At 36.4% G+C, this 22,552-nt stretch overlaps 2 protein-coding genes across 4 annotated transcripts in view; both read right to left on the bottom strand.

The window, feature by feature from the left end:
- LOC136257570 (protein NLRC5-like) overlaps positions 1 to 3,465 on the bottom strand; it is a 43,377-nt gene extending 39,912 nt beyond the window's left edge. For 2 of the 3 annotated variants that reach the window (XM_066050801.1, XM_066050802.1), the window contains exon 1: positions 3,314 to 3,465. In XM_066050801.1, coding sequence (XP_065906873.1) covers positions 3,314 to 3,323 — 10 coding nt within the window. In that variant the 5' untranslated portion in view covers positions 3,324 to 3,465. Of the gene's footprint in view, positions 1 to 709; positions 847 to 3,313 lie in introns of all 3 variants that reach the window. The other variant, XM_066050803.1, reaches the window with a different exon arrangement.
- Positions 3,466 to 17,221: 13,756 nt separating this feature from the next.
- LOC136259359 (probable outer membrane protein pmp20) lies at positions 17,222 to 22,545 on the bottom strand. Its single transcript, XM_066052855.1, has 2 exons — positions 17,341 to 22,545; positions 17,222 to 17,284 (listed from the first exon to the last, which is right to left on the bottom strand). Exons 1-2 carry the CDS (start codon positions 22,543 to 22,545, stop codon positions 17,222 to 17,224), a joined length of 5,268 nt encoding a protein of 1,755 aa, XP_065908927.1.
- Positions 22,546 to 22,552: the final 7 nt, after the last annotated feature.

Here is a 22,552-nt window from a genome sequence, read left to right as displayed (position 1 = left end):
GTGTGTGTGTGTGTGTGTGTGTGTGTGTGTGTGTGTGTGTGTGTGTGTGTGTGTGTGTGTGTGTGTGTGTGTGTGTGTGTGTGTGTGTGAGTGTGTGCATGTGCAGAATGTCTGCATGTATGTATGATGTACACACTCCAGTAAAATTTCCTGTTGCACAGAAAATATTATTATTATTATTGTGTATGAACAATTAACTGAAGGCTATTTTAAAACTGTACTGCCACTTACTTATGGATCATGGAGGTTTGTACTTTCTCACAGAGAAATATTGACCAGAAACCAGTCTCACTATATCTTCATGACACCTTGGAATTGGTATAAGTATAACTAAGCCTTCAGTCAATGACTTAAAAATTTTCCAATAATTATAAATTGCTATGAAATTTTTGAATGTCCCTAATCCTTGTTATAAATGCTTACCTACATAAAGAGTGATGTACATGGTTTGCTGGATCCAAATATTTGTACGGGATGGATTACACATGCAATATGTAAAATTACATAAAACAAGTGCAACATTAACACCATTCACTGCTGGTAAATCTGTTCATATTATACAGTTGCAGCAATTGTATTTGTAGCTACATTCCACAAAGCATGAAAGTACCTTTCAATAATGCAATTTCATTTTAAAACAAAATAGTTCACATTGTATCAGTCGACCTTAATATTCTACCCACTAAATGCTACGTAACACTTTCTTTACCTGATACAAAGTATTTTCTTATAGCAGTTACAGTACTCTACAAGCTGTTCTGGCTGATGGTGAAGTTTCATAAAATAATTTTCCACTGATAACCATGCAGTGTGGATTTGTGACCAACCAGAATATCTCTCAATCAGCTGCAAAAAAGGAAGTGGTTTAGTCATAGACAATGGGTACCGTATGGAGGGAAACTTTGGCGTCGTTAAAATTTGACGAATTTGGCGAATGACCACAAATTTGCCAAATTTTCCCCATCCAAATATTTTTGCTGGTGAAGAAAACAGCAAACCAAGCCTCAGACTAATTATAATCAATGTTCTACTCAACCAAGGGCTACTGGGCCAGGCATCACGCTAGAGCAAGGCTTGCCTTGACTATACCTCACTAAGCAGCTAGCTATACTCAGCTAGCTAGCTCCTGTACACGTAGCTGGTACCCTCAAACCTCACTCGAAATGGGCGTGACAAGTAACAAGTCCTACCGTATTAAGTACGATATATTCACCATTCCAGAGGGTGTAGATCTACTGTTAGTTGATGGCTGACTCCAGGTACCGGAGAGACGTGGCACTCCCAGTTCTTGCTTCAAACACAGCAATTAGTAATCTAATTAATTTAACAGGGCGTGCGCTTTGCTAATAATTCGCCAAATTTTATTTCGCCAATAGTGATATTTTGCTTGATTCGCCAAATTTTTCCTCCTCCAAAGTTTCCCTCCGTATGGTACCCTATAATGATAAATGGCACACAAAAGGTTTCGTGTTTTCACTTATAATGTAAGATGACATTCACTCAAATGAGATAAAATAAAAGTTGATACTTAATACAGGAGACAAAAAAGAACATCATTATAGCAAAGAAAAATATGAGGGATTACCAAAATGATGTCAGTCAATTATGGGACAATCTAAGTTGGTTACAAATTGTTGTTCAGTCATTCTTAAGTTTGCGGTTCCTGGAAATTTTGTTGCCAAAAAGGCTTCAAAAGGTACTGTAAATTACACAAGTAGCTGCTAGCTTTCAAAGAGGTACTATGGCATTTCCAGTTTACATTCCAAATCCTTCATTGCAATTCCAGATAGTAAAGACTCACAATACTGAGCCACGCAGCCAAGAAAATAATCATAATAAATCACCACATTTATACAGTAATATAGCTTACACACAGAACTTACAATTTTTAAATTTTTAAACATTTATCTAGATCAGTGTTAGTGATATAACCGTATGCACAAACAATTTCCGTATACAACTATAAATCATGCTAATATATACAATGCCACAAAGTATTTCTATAAAGCACTAGCTAATAAGTTGCATATGAGCAGCAGAGACGGTGGTGTCCAGATGCAAATACTTGGTCCAAGTATCAATATTTTGGATAGTGGCTTTCAAAAGTCACTGCAGCAATATGTGACCTGATCTTGGAAAACCTACCCTTTTGGCACAAATATCATTTTTCGCTTTTTCAGCTAAAATGAACCAGTAGGTGCTTATCTGTCTTGTGATAAAATTTCAGCTTGATGTCTTGAAGCATTCCAAAGATATGACCAATTTACTGTCTCATACATTACAAAGTAACTTTTGGAGAAATGTATTCAGTTCTGAGAGTGATTTTGCATGACAAATGGTGACAAGTCACTTTGTTGACAAATAATTCTATTCACACCATCTAAATTGTATAAAAACAGAGTTCTTATGATTTAATCAAGTTTTCTTAGTCCTTTTCTTTAATTAAATAGCGTGTATCATTGCTAGAGACTTAGTTTTAAACATTCCATCATCTGAACAAATCACCTGATTTGTAAGTTAATTGTTATCCCACGCATGTAAAATTACTACATGGTCTGATAAAATGACCCATATCTCCTTGTAGGAACAAGCTTTGAGTGTGAAACTTTGCAGCAAGAAGGTTCAATAGTTGCTTTAGCCAGTTATGCAAAAATATTAAGTTTGAAAAAAATTGCTGAAACTTTCAATTGAGTTTTCTCACATTTTTAGTTTGTGCCAAAAAGGTAGGTTTTCCAAGATCCGGTCACATATGATAAAACCAAACCTTTTTATATTGTATACATGGAAGTTATAGTCATAGGTCTTCATACTGGTGTAGTAACTAAATGGTCAAATATCATTAGGAAACATTGTGTCCGAAAATTCATGATGGCTGGTTACATTACTGCTTCATGCATTTAGATTGCTTAGCTGGCTACTTGGAGTTAGTTAGTACTGTATTTACTGGTCACCTTAAAATTGTAGCCAGCTAAGTTGCTTAACACTTGCCTTATTCTAAATAAAGCATACCAACAATTTTTTTTGTTTTTTTTTGATTACAGAAAATTCTACTAGTAAAGGGTAAGCTAAGGTAATTACAATAGATGCGTTTATACAGTATTGCTAACAATTCAGCAGCGACACACTGGCTTGGGTTTTCTAACTACTGACAATTTCAAAAGAATCGACACTGATCGAGTCTTCTATAACCCCTGGAATCTCCCACATCTGCTCAATAACACTTATCACGCTACAGTACCTAGTCGTGTTTCTACTCAAGTTCAGTTCAGTGTTTAACTTTTTAACGCCGGAGATTATGATGTTACGTACGTACCTCCTTCCATTCAACCCAAGTACCAGTAGACTACCGGTAGCTCAAAAACTACAAGTATACTAGGCGACAAAATTTTCACTCCTCTTTAGTCAAAAGATTCGTTGTCCTTGTGTCACTGTTCACCCCCACCTCTAATATCTATGCCGCCACGAATAAGTATAACGACGGAAATGACGTAGTTACTATGAAATCATTTGAGGTTGGTGATGACCAAAAAATCCCGAAGTTTTCCCCCAACACATAATATATCAAGACACACGATAGTGTGTCGTGCGGCCCAAGAAGCCGGCGCGCCACACCGTGAGTATATTAACAGGAAGAAAGAAAACGCAATTTTCACACTTATGTAGCTCTGTGATCCCTTATCCGATTGGAATCAAATTTGCTAGAGACGTGCCGCCCAGTTAGGGGAGTCTACATACCAAATTTGAAGAAAATCGCTCCAGCCATTTCCGAGATATGAGCGAACAAAATTTCGTTTTCATTTCTTTGTTTTTTTCTTCTTCTTCATCTTCATTTCGCACACTTCGCAAAATTCGCCATACAACACGAATGCGTGCTTGGATTGGGCTGCAATTTGGCACACTTAAAGGGCTCATTAAGGCGGATCTCCGTACCAACTTTGGTAGAAATCCGATGAACATTCACGGAGTTATGACCGATTATTTGCGTAAAATAAGGTCGAAGGTCTGTCACGCCTACAGGGTAAACCCCTTGGAGGAATCAGTTGAAAATTGATATGTAGATGGAGCAACCATCGTAGGAGTGCCTTTTTGTGGTTTGAAAGGAATCGGGATAAAGACCATGGAGATATGACACAAAATCCAACCTGTGTCAAAATTACGCGATCGATTTTTATGAATAAAAAACTATTAGTTTTCGTGTCTACCAGGCGAACCGCTTAGAGCAACGAGCTGAAAATCTGTATGTAGCTGGAATAATCATCATAGAAAGTTCTTGCAGTAGTACAGAAGAATCGGATTACAAATGACTGAGTTATGATTCGAAAGGCAACTACATGCAGCAAATGCGAGATCGAGATACTCTAATAGAACAGTCACCCTAATAAAGCATTCAGCTGCATGTATAATTTACTCAGTTATATTACATTGCAAGTTATTCTGTAAGGAATTCAGCTACAAACAAGTCACCCTGTAGTCAGATCAGCTAGAAGAAGGTACCTAATAGAGAGTTCAGCTAGAAAGAAGCCATCATGTAGAGAGTTCAGCTCAAATAAATCACCCTGTAGAGAATTCAGCTACAAACAGATTGCCTTGTAGAGAGATCAGCTAGAAGAAGTTACCTTGTAGAGAGTTCAGTTACAAAGAAACAATCATGCAAAGAGTTTAGCTGCAAACAAATCACCCAGTAGAAAGTTCCGCTATGAGCAGATCACACTATAGAGAGTTCAGTTAGAAACAAGTCATCTTGTAGAGAGATCAGCTAGAAGAAGTCACATTGTAGAGAGTTCAGTTACAAAGAAACAATCATGCAAAGAGTTTAGCTGCAAACAAATCACCCAGTAGAAAGTTCCGCTATGAACAGATCACACTGTAGAGAGTTCAGTTAGAAACAAGTCATCCTGTAGAGAGATCAGCTAGAAGAAGTTACCTTGTAGAGAGTTCAGTTACAAAGAAACAAACATGCAAAGAGTTTAGCTGCAAACAAATCACCCAGTAGAAAGTTCCGCTATGAACAGATCACACTATAGAGAGTTCAGTTAGAAACAAGTCATCTTGTAGAGAGATCAGCTAGAAGAAGTCACATTTTAGAGAGTTCAGTTACAAAGAAACAATCATGCAAAGAGTTTAGCTGCAAACAAATCACCCAGTAGAAAGTTCCGCTATGAACAGATCACACTGTAGAGAGTTCAGTTAGAAACAAGTCATCCTGTAGAGAGATCAGCTAGAAGACGTTACATTGTAGAGAGTTCGGTTACAAAGAAACAATCATGCAAAGAGTTTAGCTGCAAACAAATCACCCAGTAGAAAGTTCCGCTATGAACAGATCACACTGTAGAGAGTTCAGTTAGAAACAAGTCATCCTGTAGATAGATTAGCTAAAAGAAGTCACTTTGTAGAGAGTTCAGCTACAAAGAAACTACCATGTAAGAGAGTTCAGCTGCAAACAAATCACCCTGTAGAGAGTTCAGCTAGGAACAAGTCACCCTGTACAGAGATCAGCTAGAAACAAGTCATCCTGTGGAGAGTTCAGTTAGAAGAAGTTACATTGTAGAGAGTTCAGCTACAAAGAAACTACCATGTAGAGAGTTCAGCTGCAAACAAATCGCCCTGTAGAGAATTCAGCTACAAACAAATCACCCTGTAGAAAGATGAGCTAGAAGAAGTTACCTTGTAGAGAGTTCAGCTACAAACAAGTCACCCTGTAGAGAGTTCAGCTAGAAGAAGTTACATTGTAGAGAGTTCAGCAGCAAACAAATTGCCCTGTAGAGAATTCAGCTACAAACAAATCACCTTGTAGAAAGATCAGCTAGAAACAAGTCATCCTGTAGAGAGTTCAGTTAGAAGAAGTTACATTGTAGAGAGTTCAGCTACAAACAAATCACCCTGTAGAGAGTTCAGCTAGAAACAAGTCACCCTGTAGAGAGATCAGCTAGAAACAAGTCACCCTGTAGAGAGTTCAGCTAGAAGAAGTTACATTGTAGAGAGTTCAGCTACAAAGAAACTACCATGTACAGAGTTCAGATGCAAACAAATTGCCCTGTAGAGAATTCAGCTACAAACAAATCACCCTGTAGAAAGAAGATTTTACCTTGTAGAGAGTCCAGCTACAAACAAATCACCCTGTAGAGGATTCAGCTAGAAGAAGTTACATTGTAGAGAGTTCAGCTACAAAGAAACTACCATGTAGAGAGTTCAGATGCAAACAAATTGCCCTGTAGAGAATTCAGCTACAAACAAATCACCCGGTAGAAAGATCAGCTAGAAGAAGTTACCTTGTAGAGAGTTCAGCTAGAAACAAATCACCCTGTAGAGAGTTCAGCTAGAAACAAGTCACCCTGTTGAGAGTTCAGCTAGAAGAAGTTACATTGTAGAGAGTTCAGCTACAAAGAAACTACCATTTAGAGAGTTCAGCTGCAAACAAATTGCCCTGTAGAGACAAACAAATCACCCTGTAGAAAGATCAGCTAGAAGAAGTTACCTTGTAGAGAGTTCAGCTACAAACAAATCACCCTGTAGAGAGTTCAGCTAGAAACAAGTCACCCTGTAGAGAGTTCAGCTAGAAGAAGTTACATTGTAGAGAGTTCCGCTACAAAGAAACTACCATGTAGAGAGTTCAGTTGCAAACAAATTGCCCTGTAGAGACAAACAAATCACCCTGTAGAAAGATCAGCTAGAAGAAGTTACCTTGTAGAGAGTTCAGCTACAAGAAAATCACCCTGTAGAGGGTTCAGCTACAAACAAGTCACCCTGTAGAGAGTTCAGCTAGAAGAAGGTACATTGTAGAGAGTTCAGCTAGAAAGAAACTACCATGTACAGAGTTCAGATGCAAACAAATTGCCCTGTAGAGAATTCAGCAACAAACAAATCACCCTGTAGAGGTTCAGCTAGAAACAAGTCACCCTGTAGAGAGTTCAGCTAGAAGAAGTTACATTGTAGAGAGTTCAGCTACAAAGAAACTACCATGTAGAGAGTTCAGCTGCAAACAAATTGCCCTGTAGAGACAAACAAATCACCCTGTAGAAAGATCAGCTAGAAGAAGTTACCTTGTAGAGAGTTCAGCTACAAACAAATCACCCTGTAGAGGGTTCAGCTAGAAGAAGTTACATTGTAGAGAGTTCAGCTAGAAACAAGTCACCCTGTAGAGAGTTCAGCTAGAAGAAGTCACATTGTAGAGAGTTCAGCTACAAAGAAACTACCATGTAGAGAGTTCAGCTGCAAACAAATTGCCCTGTAGAGAATTCAGCTACAAATAAATCACCCTGTATAAAGATCAGCTAGAAAGAAGTCACCCTGTAGAGAGTTCAGCTAGAAGAAGTTACATTGTAGAGAGTTCAGCTACAAAGAAACTACCATGTAGAGAGTTCAGTTGCAAACAAATTGCCCTGTAGAGACAAACAAATCACCCTGTAGAAAGATCAGCTAGAAGAAGTTACCTTGTAGAGAGTTCAGCTACAAGAAAATCACCCTGTAGAGGGTTCAACTACAAACAAGTCACCCTGTAGAGAGTTCAGCTAGAAGAAGGTACATTGTAGAGAGTTCAGCTACAAAGAAACTACCATGTAGAGACTTCAGCTGCAAACAAATTGCCCTGTAGAGAATTCAGCTACAAATAAATCACCCTGTAGAAAGGTCAGCTAGAAGAAGTTACCTTGTAGAGAGTTCAGCTACAAACAAATCACCCTGTAGAGAGTTCAGCTACAAACAAGTCATCCGGTAGAGAGATCATTAGGCCGGCTTTAGGGCTTTTTAACCTGTCATTTTTTCTTTACTACAGGAAGAAGAAAAGATGAAGCAGGGTGATTTCTTTGTAGCTGACCTCTCTGCAAGGTGATCCTTCTAGCTGATCTCTCTACCGGATGACTTGTTTGTAGCTGAACTCTCTACAGGGTGATTTGTTTGTAGCTGAACTCTCTACAAGGTAACTTCTTCTAGCTGATCTTTCTATAGGCCGGCTTTGGGGTATATAAATACAAAAAGAAGTGAAATCTAATCCAAAACAGCCAAGCTGTAACAACAATTCAGGTGAATTTGGTGCCGCTTGGTCTTGGCACAAAATTCACCTGAATTGTCGTTATTAAAATTTTTACCATTAACCTACCATCACAGCCATTTCTTGGCCACCACCTTGGATTTCACATCTTTTTTCACCATAGCCTTTCTGAGGGCCGCACTCTTTTTTTACAGCTTGGCTGTTTTGGATTAGATAGCTATTAACTAGCTACTATAAGGTTTCATTTTGTACACTGTTGAGACTGAGAGTACAGTACAGACACACCACTTTAGTGTTTGAATTATTGATGTCTTCTATTCCACTGAAGCCCTACAGGCTACATGAAAGTAAAAAAGTACGTTATTAGCTATTATTAAGTTAAACACAGAATTAGGGTACATAACTAGTTACATCAAACTAAAAACTGGCTACTCATTACTTTTACTTAGCTTCAGTTACTTTTGTAAAGGTAACTAAGCGTTAATTAGTTACTTTCATATGCTTCTTTCATGCCACGTACTGTGGGCATTTTCATGATAATTTTGCTAAGGTGTGCTTCAGCAAGGGAAGAAGAGAACTGTACATAGCTATGTGAACTGATAATTCTACGGCCACTTCAGCATAATGTTGTTCTGTTTATACTCATGAAAAACAGTACACAGAATGTGTGACTGTTTGTGTGGCAATACCAGTTACTTTAGAAAAGTAAATTATAATTATCTTAATTACCTGTACCCAAAACTCTGATTTATTCATAGCTAACTAGCTACTGAATTTCTATTGGAAATACTCTCAACAGTATATGTGTATGAACCTGATATGCTGCATGGATTGAATACAGTTCTTTACAACCTTACCCTTATCTACATTTCTCTTCTGACAAGGTAGCCGTAGCTGCTTTGTATGCATGCTTGCATGTAGTTGATACCTAGTAAAGTAATTGTTTATTCATACACCGCAGTGATACTGAGCTTCAGACTGCTAAATGTATGATACGTTTATGCATGGTAACATATTCAAACAGTATAATTTCATATCATTTGACTACAATGCATAATAGATTGACTCAAGATGCTCTAATGTGTATAATGGCACTGAAATTCAATTATTAATTCCTGCACACCTGTACATACATAGCATTGGCTTAAGCACTCTGTATATGTGTGATTAGTACCATGCATCTCATGCCTGCCATAATATATATATTTCATTACTTTGGCTAACCTGCATGTTATATTATACAAATTATGTAATTTTGTGTGCATACAGTACAGTATAAATGTGTATACTACTGTAATATTTCCCAATTTTAAATGCTGGAATGATTTGAAATTTATGCTAGAATATCATGTTAAAATTAATAGTGGCCAATACACAACATAATTTTCCAAACTTGGCCATCGGTTGACAGGCAAAATAATGTACGTATTTGTGTAACATCGAGAATTAGCACAAACACAGTATGGTACAACTTAAATCACAATTTGTAAGCAAATAGAAAGCAAAAGTAATGTACAATAGTTGCATGTCCTTATATACTACATTACAGGAAGTGTGGTATGAGATTACATCATAACAATTACATAATAAAATTACATCATAAAGTGTGTGCATTCAAAGTCAGTCTGTGTATTACAATAACATAACCTGTGTTCAGGGGTTCAAGGTAGTTGTAGAATTTCACACAAATGGGAACAAATATGTTGTGGTGACAAAGAAAAGTGTTATTAAGGTTGGTTGATACAACATTGTTAACCGTTATCAATCACTTTATATGAAAAAAGTTTACAATTGACTTTCAAAGGGTCTATAATGCTGCAACATCCAGAATGTAAAATTACCATGGCCAACAATATGGCAATAATCAATTTAATTTTACCAGGAGAAGGCAATGCCTCATTTACAATCAGTTATGGACTTATGGTAGGGTCAAAATCATAGTGGTTGCTCTAGACCATTTCCATTGAAGTGTGCAATGTTATTAATGGGATCATGTAGTATACTGTAGGTATTTAACTTAATAAACAGATCATGTAACCCAAGTCTACATCTCCTCAAATTCAAATTATGCAATTAGGACAACAATCACATTTTATTTCCCTAAGGTAGATATCAGTATGTGTGGTGGAGACTTGGGTAGTGGGAGGATGTGCCCCCAGCTCTAATTAACTTTAAAGATATTAATAATTTCACCAGAATTGAGTTAAGTTGCAATTTGTAAAAGGAAGCATTAAACCCAAGCATACACTTTGTAACTGTATCTTACCCACTATGCATGTGTGTGTGTTTGTGTGTGTGTGTGTTTAGTTGGTTAGAGCTGTTATCAAAAAGGTTACTACTTATAAGCTATGAATTGGTAAGGAAGGATGTTTGGTACAATGGCAAGATAGCAGTGCACTTGTACAGATCAAGAAAAAGAGCTTTAATTTTCAGCTCACACACTAGTCTTTTATCTTATGGTTTAGACAAGTTATATAGCCAATTGTTTAAGAGTAGTTGACTGCTCTATTAGAGTGTTTTAATTATACTTCTAAATTATAGATTTTTAGAAGAGATTACCCCCTTCCCCTTGCTTTTTCTGTACTTTCATAGTCTATACTTAAAATGCAATTGCACCTGTAACTTCTACTAGATTTCTAGTTAGTGCATGGTAAAAATTCATAGGGGTGGAGTCCTTCAGTAACTTAAATCCACCTTGATGTTCAAGATCATCGGTAATCATAAGCATTGCAATGCCAGCAATAATTGTGTATCATTCAAGGATCTAAGGGGGTTTCTGAGGTTTCCAGAAACTGGTCAAGTGTATTCAGGTAATCAAACTTATATTTTACAGTGATTTGCAATGGTACAAAAGTTCAGATCGAAATACTCTAATATAGAGCAGTCAACCACTCTAATAGAACAGCCACATTTTGTATTTCTCTTAAGAACTGTAAGTAGCTAGCTACTTTATTTACCTGTGTCAACACAGTAAAAAATAGTCCAAAATTCTATAACAGAGTGTTAAAATCCGAAAATCTTCCTGGGGGGCATGCCCCAAGACCCCCAGAACAACATCCATGTCTGTTGTATGTTTCAAATGTCAATTTGCTCTGTCCATTAACTTTTTAGTCTGCACCTGATACTGTACCAGAAGCAAGCACAATTAAGCAGCCTACATTATACCTAACATAATTCTATTTTTAAACTGTCAATATTGCTATCAGATTCAATTTCAAATTACACAATTTTATGAAAAATCTTGCCCCATACCTCCTAGATTTAAATTTGCAAGCAAAAGTTTGGAAACCAGTTACCAAAATTCCTGGGGCCGCCTTTGTCATTACATGTCCTGTAATATTTAATAGTTATACCATGGCCACAAGGGATTTGCCTGATATATATGCCCAAGCCCGAGGTCTGCAGGCCCAAGGACAAGGGCATATATATCAAGCAAATCCTGAGTGGCCATGGTATAAGTAATATATACCACTCTGGCATGCTCACCTATAGTATGTTCACGTTGAGCTGAATCCTCAAAAACATTTAATAACTCATGGATGCAATTACACATGATCTTGAAATTTGGCTCATTTGTAGTATTGCTTGATCTGCTAAAAATATTTCAAAATCTTTTTGTTCAAATGTTTGACATAATATTTACAGCCAATCAAAATTTTCACAATACATTTCCTATGGAGAAGCCATATAAGTACAGTGTCCATTACAGCCCTTTCCCAAACTTGTAATGGAGCCAAACTGTATGTGTCTGTTTTTGACACCTTTGCTGTTACCAATAATCATCTGGTTGGCTGAAATGTTAATTCTGTTGAGAAAAAATCCACTTTTAATTTTTAGCTGCTTTTCAGGATTCAGCTCAACGTGAACACACTATAATAGGTGAAGAAAGACAAACCTGCATTCACCACATTACTTTTATACAGAGGTTTGCAAAAATCGATTGTGGATTTAAATTGTGGGCACAGAAAAGAAATGATTGTGGGTTTCACTGGTTGTAGTGATACCATTTTAAACCAAATAACCACTTTGTGGATGAATAAAGTTACCTAAGGTGCTAAAATAAACACTTAGACATATAGGTTGTGAATGTTTGAGGCATCTTTTCATGCAGTTGAAATGTACTCTGTAGAAAAAACAATCCCCACATTGCAAAAATGATTATTTAGCGATGCTTAGTAACTGAACTATGCAATGCTGACTCACTCAATTCTTTTTACTTCACAACAATGCCTCTAACTAAATCAACATGTTTAACTCAAACCCACAATGCAAAACTTTAAGCAGCTCTAACTCAAACCCACAATGCAAACCTTTAAGCATCTCTATATAAATAATCAAAGGGAACTGATGCTTTGTAGCTGCCTCAGCATCAAAGGCAGTTGTGGTCAGGGCTATATCCTGATATCGCCCTAACCACAGGGCAATATCTAGATATCGCCCTGTGGTAGAGGCAATATGTGATATACAACCCTGTGGTTTCCTTTGATCTGAGGTGTCAAAGTGGTATATAACATAATATATACCAGAACTCAGTGTATTTGGAGGGCTGTGTTTCCAGCCGGACTGCTTTTTATCACCTTAATTATTGCGGCAACACAAACTATTTAATTAGACTGTCTCAGATTACTTCTAGTTCATTAGTACTACTGGTACTGCTGGTATTACTGGTTATTAAATTGATTAATGCACAAGAACAGCTGCATTGCTTACTACAGTATATAACTAAATACATGTACATGATTTGACATAACATGCAAGCTAGCCTAGCTAATGGTATATGGTTAACCCTATATTCTTTGTTGTCCAACTTTGAGGCAAATTGAGGCTTTGCCACCCAATGAAATTGAAGATGTTGTGCAGTTAGTCCATCTTGTTCATTACAATGCTCAGAAGGAAGATGATATTTCCAGGTCTCATCTATGCAGTATAGTTAGTTTGTTAGGGGGACTTTACTGAAATGAATGTAATTTAAACCACAGAACCCGACTCAAACACCAAAATCCAGGTATCCATTTATCAAAATTGTGGGTAGCTAATACAGGCTTGAATCTATACAGAATTATAGCTATATGTTTTAAACTAAATTTACTTGGTATGCGTTTTTTGGAATTGTTAGCAAAATCAGCCTAATAGGTTATGCTACTGTAGTTAATGCTTTGTATTTCCAATCACAATTTTAACAATTGATATTTTGAGCAATGTAGTTAATGTTTACAGCAAAGCCAAATGTAGTAACTCACTGTGGTCCCACTCCACTATGAATTTTTGCTTTTCTAGGGTATCCACAGCAGTACATTATTTTGCTAGTGTATATTCTGTACTGAAATCCTAGTAGTAGCTACAAGCAACAGCTACTGGTTTTTGTGTCGGTTTGGCTTGGAAGGATATAGGAAAATATCAGTGCTATAGTGTGTCAGCTAGCTTTGTATTTTTAAAAGCAATGCATGCAAACATGGTCTGTACATGTGTCCTGCTTAACTTTGTCACCTGATCATGTTGCTGTAATTTTATGATTTGTGCTATGTTTAAAATGGGTATATAGTGTCTACAATTGCTGGAACAGTGATACTGTATGTGAGACATACATTAAGTGTAAGCTCTTCAGCAAAACTAAGCAAATATACATATAACCTATACTATATGAATAAATTTTGTATACTGGATGCCCACCACCACACCAGTGTTAATCCATTTAGTGGCTTAAAGCAACAGCTGTTGATCTTTGTGTCACCAATAGGAACTTTGGCTTGGGGCTTTATGCATCTCAACATTAGTATTGTTAAATGCCATGCATACAAGTACAAGTACTGTACATAGTAAAACTTCAGAGAGATAGTGTCCTTCAGTACTCCAATTAGCACCCCCTTTAAATCCACCTTGAATTTAAAGATCGCTTGTAATCATAAGCATTGCAATGGCAGTTATGAACATTTTGTACAATATTATCTGTCTATTATGTCCATATGAATGTACAAGTATAATACGTAGTTTATAATTATTACCATGGCCATAACAGCTAAATAGTACAGTACATTCGGAGGGATGTGTTTCCAGACTGCTAGCCCTAAATGTATTGCAATACAAACTATCTACACAGTTTTTACGACACAAAAACATGCTCTGCTGTATTCAAAAGCATGAACAACGGTGTTTATACCTTCTAGTCATGTGTTTTACACAGGTAATTACCGTCCTACATACTGTATATAAAACTAAAGATGGCATCTGTTGTGTGCACATGATTGTAGCATATAATGACCCACAACCCACATTGTACATGACTTTTCTCACTCGTGTATGTACATAATACAGCCTCAAATCCTCTGTACTGTCACCATTTGCACATTGTAGTAAGCTATGTCCACCAAAATGCTATTAATAAAAGCCATCATATGTATACATGTAGACAGATTGAAGTAAGACTGATGTGCTATGCACAAAACTGTTAATATTACTATAATTTTTTACAGTCCACTAAATTCTGGCTTGGTAGGCGATTTCCCTCTCTAACTGATTCTCTTTGTAATTAATGTAGATGCATGCATGCTTATTTTATTTTTGCACTCATCTACACTCCCTTGCTATGCCCACATGTGTTACTCTCTTGGTCACATGTGACCGAGGACTTATCTACTAGTTTACTGTATCTCAGTAATCAAATATATACTTATGTAGTCTATTGTGAAGTTCTATTATACATAGTTGTGTTACAAATGGTAGCTACAGTGTGCTTGTGTAAATTATAACTGTTAATGTTATAATATTACAATGATCACGCTAGTCACCTCGTACTGATTTCTAATCTTTGATCTCATCCATTATTTCCATGAATGACTCTCGATAGTGAACAGCATCATCACTGTGTAACTGGTTACTGTTGAAAACAATATGTACATCTAATATGTGTGTTAATATGTGTTACATGTAAACAGTAGCAGCGTGTTTATAACCATCAACCATAAACCATATGCATAATTATTATAGAAAATGTAATTGTATTGAGGTCAATTACATTATTGCAATACATACTGTAAATAAGCTACAGGAAGGACATTTTAATATCTTGTTATCATTGCCAAACATTGCAGTTACTGTTAGCCAATAGGACACTATCATGTTGTAGTTACAATGATAATGGATTATTAAAAAGTCCTTATTATAGCTTACCAGACTAATAATAATTATAGTCTGGTAAGCTACAGGAAGGACTGGTTTGCTTCTTGTGCTGTAAAGCATTAATAAATAAATAAAAATAATACATATTAATGTATTGAGACAATGTAATATACCCCAATAGAGGACTTGCACGTGTGAAGCAACGGTTGCTAGGCGGACATGTTTCGGGACAACTTTCTATGGTGCATATTGGGTCAGAATGAAGGTAACGAGATTTATTCACTAAGCGCTGGGTATAGTGGCACTGGGAAGCAGGGCTGGTTTGAAATAGAAGATCTTATTATTGGCTTCGTGAAATAGACGGCTAATTAAATTTCGATACATTACTCACCAATTGTCAAATGGAAGTTCCATCTATCTCATTAACATCAATGTCATCAGTTACCAGAGGTCATTCACAACGTTTATCCCACAAGCAAGAATCAACTCGTACTTATTTTCCTCTTTACCATCCACTATCAATCAGCCATCTATAAACTGTTTTAAGGACCGGGCGTTTTGTTAAACCATCTGAATTTTTGTTTTGTATCTGTGTGTTATAGCTACTCCTTGATGGAGTCCTACACAGTAATAAATAAATAAATAAATTCTAACTTCTTCGCCTTTTTTATCGAGCTGGGTGGTATATACTGTATTTACAACACAACTCAACACTGATTCGCTTCATTACAGCCTGTACCAAATCCTGACAAAGCCGGCACTTTTCAGCCACAACACTGTCCAGAAACATGGCTGACAGCTACGGTTGCTTAGCAATTACTATGATTTACGTCACGCTACAAGTCCTCTATTTTATTATGCAGTGCGTTTAGCTATTAGATAAATTGATTGATTTGGCATTTTTGATTACCATTTCAAAGTAAATGTCAAAATGAAACGTCAGCTCAGTTGAGTATTGATTACTTTATTAACACATACTTGCATACTCATAGCATTCAGTGAATGCTCAATTGTTGTGTACATTGAAGCTTAAATGTATAATCACGAGTGCATTGTGATATTTACATTTTACATGTATGCATTGTCTTACTGGTAAATGTTTGCACCCATGTGCTAACTACAAGCATGCACACATACACACATAGTTTTATACACTTATATACATACATGTCACATATCGTTGCATTTTTTCTCATCTCATCATCCACTATAGTTCCAACATCATCCATCGGTATTTCATCATGTACACTTGTGGCTTTTATGTTACTATGAGGTCTGCATTGCATAAAAAATTTCTTAATATTTTCTCTACAAGTTAGAAATACCATCAGCAAAATGAACACTAGTGGGAATGTAACTAAACCAAGAGTTATTCCTACAACTAGAGTTGAGGTGGATCCATAAACAGCTGGTAGCACAGCAACTAAAATTATTGACATCAATATCGATCCATCAAGTGTATTGAGTAACTTGTTTTTATATGGTCTTATCATTACATGTATCGCAGCCATCAGTACACATGAACTAATTAGTATATATTGAGCAAGAAAATCATTAGGTGAGGTAGCAATAACTGTCACAATAATAAACAGTCGACAAATCATATAATAAGCTGCAAAGCAACGATATCTGTCTTTGTAGCATCCTTGAAACTGATCTAGTAATGGCTTCATCCTGGTAAAACTTATTTTATGATTAAGGAATGGTTCAAGTAGAAGTAGAAGTGGTAGAGCAATCACAATCACTATTGTACATAACACTGCTACGATGGCATATGGTAGATGGCGGCCATGGAAAAACTGAACATCAGGAGATACATATGTGTAAACTTTATTCACATCTGTGAACATTAGTGGTCTCATTAGCAGTAGTGAAGTAGTTGCTACTGAAGTATATGATAACAAAAGGAGAAAGCAGATAACACGAATAATTCCTCTACTGATAAATGATGAAAACCTGTAGGAAATTCTTGCTAAAAAGCTTATTGCAATCAGAATCAAAGAAACGGCAAGTGGGTGTACATAGTGAATAACCTGCTGATCAATTCCACTTAAGCCTTTTAGCAAGCAAAGTTGTCCAAGGAACTGTGGAGTTACTTTGACTGAACTGGAAATAATGTTAATGATAGTAAGCAATGTTTGTGAAACATGCAAGACTTGGCTTAGCAAAATATCCAGCATGCTGTAATAGTATGAGATAACATACAAGGATCCAATATCTATCTTGAAGTACATCACGATAAACACTGTAGCAACCACAGCTATCCAGTATAGGACTGTTAAAGTCACTACCAGTGCTGTCTGTCCTGCTGTACACTTTTCATCTACAACACATTCAGCAGAATCAAATGATAGAGTCCAACCTTCCTTGCAGTTACCACAAGCAGGACCAGATCTGTGTGATCTACACTGATATGATCTAAGTGGTGAAAGATGATAGAATTCATCAGTGGCCTCACAACAGCTAAAGTCACAATAATTTACTGGACATACTGTTACTGTTGGTTGTCCATTTACACTTCCAAACCAATAGCCTCTCTTAATAGTTGAAGTACTACCAAAGCAAGACACAATATCAGTAGAATCAAAACATACACATTTCTGTAATTCTGTATCATGCCAGAATCCAGGATGACATGGTGATATCTCTACTACCAACTGAATAGAAAATGCATTCTCATTAGAAAGTGGATTAACACTAAATGTAGTGGTCATTGTGTAATTATAAAATTCAGCAACTAAACTTTCATTTCCAGCAATTCTCATTCCTTGAAATATGTTATTACCACATGATATCAAAGTGTGCTGTATGCCATCAATATGATAATTTGTACTGTTCTCACCGTTAACCACAAACTGCACTGCATTAGTAGGTTGGTCATAAAAGTCCGATACACAAGCATTAATGAAAATTTCTTGACCTAACATTATTTTGTTTACATAGTATACTTCACACTCTCCTTTTGTGTTATTACCAATACATTTTGCTGGATCGAAGAGCTGAATTTTGCTAGGAGTAGTGGCTATGCTTTGCTCAGAGTGTAATTTCTCTTTGTTAACACCCACAATGTTATTATTCAGGCAAATGCTGTTACATGACTTTGGTACAGCTACGTACAGTGAATGTCCTGCAACTCTAGCATAGTTATCATAAAAGTGATCAAATGATTGTTCTTCGAAGGTAACCATGCTTTGGGAAGCCTTAATATATACAGCTCCACCATAGCCATCCACCCTGTTAAGACAGAATGTCATATTAGAATTGCTTCTGAATGTAGTATTGCATTGGTCACCAAGAAATACAGCCCCTCCGTTCTGAGCATTGTTACCATCAAACCTTACAGTGCTGTTTATACCAAACTTTATTATAGTTGAATGCAGTGTGTATATAGCTCCACCATCCATTGCAGCACTATTATGGGTGAATGACACTGTAGTGGTATTTTCAAACAAAACTAAAGAATTGTCAACACAACAAAAAACTCCACCATGTCTTTTGGCACTATTTTTATTCAGTGTTATAGTAGAGCTTTCATCAAAAATAATTTTGGAGTTTTCAACAGAATACATTACACCACCATCTCTTGCAGCTTCATTCTCTGTAAATGTTATCATGGAAATTCCTTCAAATGAAATGTGAGAGTTATCATCAGAATGTATAGTCCCACCATCTCTCCCAGCACTATTTTTAGTAAATCTCACTACAGAACTGTTTTGAAATGATATGTAAGAGTTATGACCAGAATATACAGCTCCGCCATCTCTCCCAGCACTATTTTCAGTAAACATTATTGTAGAGTTATGTTTTAATGAGATAACTGCAAAGATAGTAGACCATATAGCACCACCATCAAGTTCAGCATGATTTCCATTAAATGATAGAGTTGCATAGTGTTGAGATGACAGAACATTAGAACATAAAGCTCCACACCATGTGGCTGAATTATTGGCAAATATAATGATAGAGTGACCTTTAAATAAAACAATTCCACTTTCACCGGTAAGTACAGCTCCACCAGTTAGTTCAGCAGTATTTTCAACAAATTTAACACTACAGTATTCTTCAAATGTAACATTGGTGTTTGCTCTGCGTGATAGTATTGCTCCAGCATCTTGTATGGCATAATTGCTGATAAAGGTTACTGTGGAGTTTCCCTTAAATGATATAAAGCAATTAAATTGAGATTCTATTGCTCCAGCGTGTGTAGCATAATTTTTAGTAAATGTCACTGTGGAGTTATCTTCAAAAGATATGATGGAGTTATCAAGAGACAATACAGCTCCTCCATTTAGAACAGCACTGTTTTCAATAAATGTCACCACTGAATTGTTCTTGTATAATATGCTTGATTGTTGACCAGAACGTATTGCCCCACTATATGTCGCATTGTTTTTGGTAAAAGATACTTTAGCATTTGCAGTAAATAAAATAACACCTTTAGCTTCATATATAGCTCCTCCACTGTTTTCAGCCATATTTTCAGTAAATGTTAAAGAAGAATGTTCTCCAAATATAATATTAGAATTAAGCATTATAGCTCCACCAAATCTTGTTGCATTATTTTCAGTAAAGTTCACTGCAGAGTTCCCTTTAAATGTGATACTTCCACAATTGTTACAATTTACAGCTCCACCAGATCGCACTGCAAAATTCTTGGTAAATGTTATTGTAGATTGCTTATTAGATGAGATACTAGACCTACGAGCTGAATATATAGCTCCAGCAAATCTCGCAGAATTGTTAGCAAATATCACTCTTGTATGCTCTGTAAATAATGCAATTACTTTCACTTCATTAAAAATTGCTCCACCTTGGTCTCCAGCACCATTTGTAATAAATGTCACTGTTGAATAGCCATCAAATACAATACTAGAGTAACGTTTACTGTTTATAGCTCCGCCATGTCTTATGGCATGGTTTTCAGAAAAGGTTACTTTAGAGTATCCGTGAAATGATATCCTAGATGCATTTTTAGAAAATATAGCTCCACCCTCTTGCCTGGCCATATTGTTCATAAAAGCTACAGTAGAGTTTGTTTGAAAGGTGACCATTGAGTTATCACAAGACCTTACAGCTCCACCAAAGTCCACAGCAGTATTATTATGAAAAGTCACAGTAGAGTTTGCTGCAAACATTAGTCTAGAATTCATCTCACAAAGAATAGCTCCACCATTTTCTTTGGCAGCATTTTTGTAGAAAGCTACAGTAGAATTCCCTTTAAAATGGAGTACAGAATTATGATGAGATTGTATCGCTCCACCAGATGCAGTAACATAGTTACCAATGAAAGTTGCACCAGAGTTCCCTTCAAATGAAATAGAAGAGTTGTTAATGGACACTATACCTCCACCATTTTGCCTGGCACTATTCTCAAGGAAAGTTACTGTGGAATTTGTATCAGATAATATTACAGAATTCCTGTTAGAATATATTGCTCCACCATGTGTTGCTTTATTTTCCATGAAAGATATTTTAGTGTTTGCTGTAAATAAAATAGCACTTGTAATTTCAAATATAGCTCCACCAACATTTGCTGCCATGTTTTCAATGAATCTAACAGTGGAATTTTCTTCAAATGAAATATTGGAACCATGAAGCAAAGATACTGCTCCACCATCTGCTGTTGCACTATTCTTAATGAATGTTATATTTGAGTGGTTTGTAGATAAGATAACGGATCTATGAAATGAGCATATGGCTCCACAGAGTCTAGCAGAATTGTTAGTAAAAAATACTCTTGAGTGCTCTGAAAATAACACAGTCACTTGAAAATTAGCAATGATAGCTCCACCATTACCTAAAGCATTATTGTGGATAAAGTTCACTTCAGAATTTTCTGCCATTAAGATTCTAGAGTGACGGCTACAACTGATGGCTCCACCATTTGATCTGGCAAAATTGTTAGCAAATAAGACTCCAGCGTAATTTGTAAATGAAACCAATCCACTTATCTTGGAGAGAATGGCACCACCATTTCCTAAAGCATTAAATGAAACAATAGACCTGTCAGCACAAAATATAGCCCCAGCATCCCTTTGGGCAATATTTCCAGAAAATGTTACCGTAGACTTATCAGCACACGAGACATCAGATTTGTCAATGTGTATAGCTCCTCCATCAGTCATGGCATGATTATTGGTAAAACTCACCCTAGAATTATCAGAAAATGATGTCATCGATTTATGAAAAGACTGAATGGCACCTCCAAATATGGCAGTATTATTGGTAAATCTTACTATAGAATTCTGCTTAAATAATATGTTGCAATTCTTGCTACAAGAAATAGCTCCAGCATGTCTGGCTGTATTCTTAGTAAAAGAGACCTTGGAATTATTTTCAAATGTGATAGCACTGTTGTGACTGGTAAATATAGCTCCACCATCACCAGAAGCTCTATTTTCACAAAACATTACTATAGAATTGTCTTTACAGGTGACCTTGGAATCAAGACTTGAAAATACTGCTCCTCCTTGTCTAGCATGATTTTCAGTGAACTGCACTAAAGATTTCTCTTCAAATAAAATGCTAGAGTTTTCAATTGAATGTATGGCTCCCCCACTGCCAGCAACAGCTATGTTTCCAAGAAAGTTTGCAATTGTGTGCGTACTAAATGTGACAGTTGATTGATCACTAAAGATGCCTCTTCCATTATTATTCTTGAATGTAATATTGCCGTGAAATTTGACACGCTGACGTGAAATATAAAGTGAAACTCCATTGTTCTCAGTGAACTCAGAGTTCTGTAAAGTTACAGATATTTGGCTATAGCCATCAATGAAAACTAAACTTCTTGCTTGTCCATTATCAGTGAAAATGCAACTGTCAATTGTTAGTGGTATCAAAGTGTTCATGCCTGCTTGGCATGAGTAGTGCAAAACTGCTCCATGGAATCTGTATTGCTTGTTATGTGAAAATACACAATTGTTGATATTCACCTCTTTAGTTACATCTGATAGTTCAATTGCTCTTCCTACTGAATGCTGGAAGATACAGTTCTGAATTGTTACATTAGATGAGTTGAGTATTTGTAGTGCAGGCTTTGGATTACTGCTGGTGATACGGTTAGATCCACACCTCTCCCAAATGATACCATCAGTAGTGATGTTGGAACTGTTCATAAACTTCACTCCTCCACCTGCATTACATAGTACAGTGGGATTGTTGTATCCCACAATTGTAACATTTTCAACACCTTCTATTGATACATGTGAAGACAACACCACATCACTTGTTAAGTTGATGATAACATTATCATTGAGGTTGACCAGAGCAAGTGAGAAAGAGTAACAAGTACAGTTTCCAGTGACACAGCAGGTAGTCTTATCATCACTGGCCCCATCACCTGAATCAGAATCTGATGAAACAACAACAACCACTTCTGCTTTACTGTGTTTGAAGAACAAAACCAACAAATAAGTAATAACAAATTTTGGTAGCAACATTTTAGTA

The sequence above is a fragment of the Dysidea avara genome, chromosome 6 (genome assembly GCF_963678975.1).
Source record: "Dysidea avara chromosome 6, odDysAvar1.4, whole genome shotgun sequence".
Taxonomy (NCBI): Eukaryota; Metazoa; Porifera; class Demospongiae; order Dictyoceratida; family Dysideidae; genus Dysidea; species Dysidea avara.
This window is presented reverse-complemented; position numbering and strand designations above follow the sequence as displayed.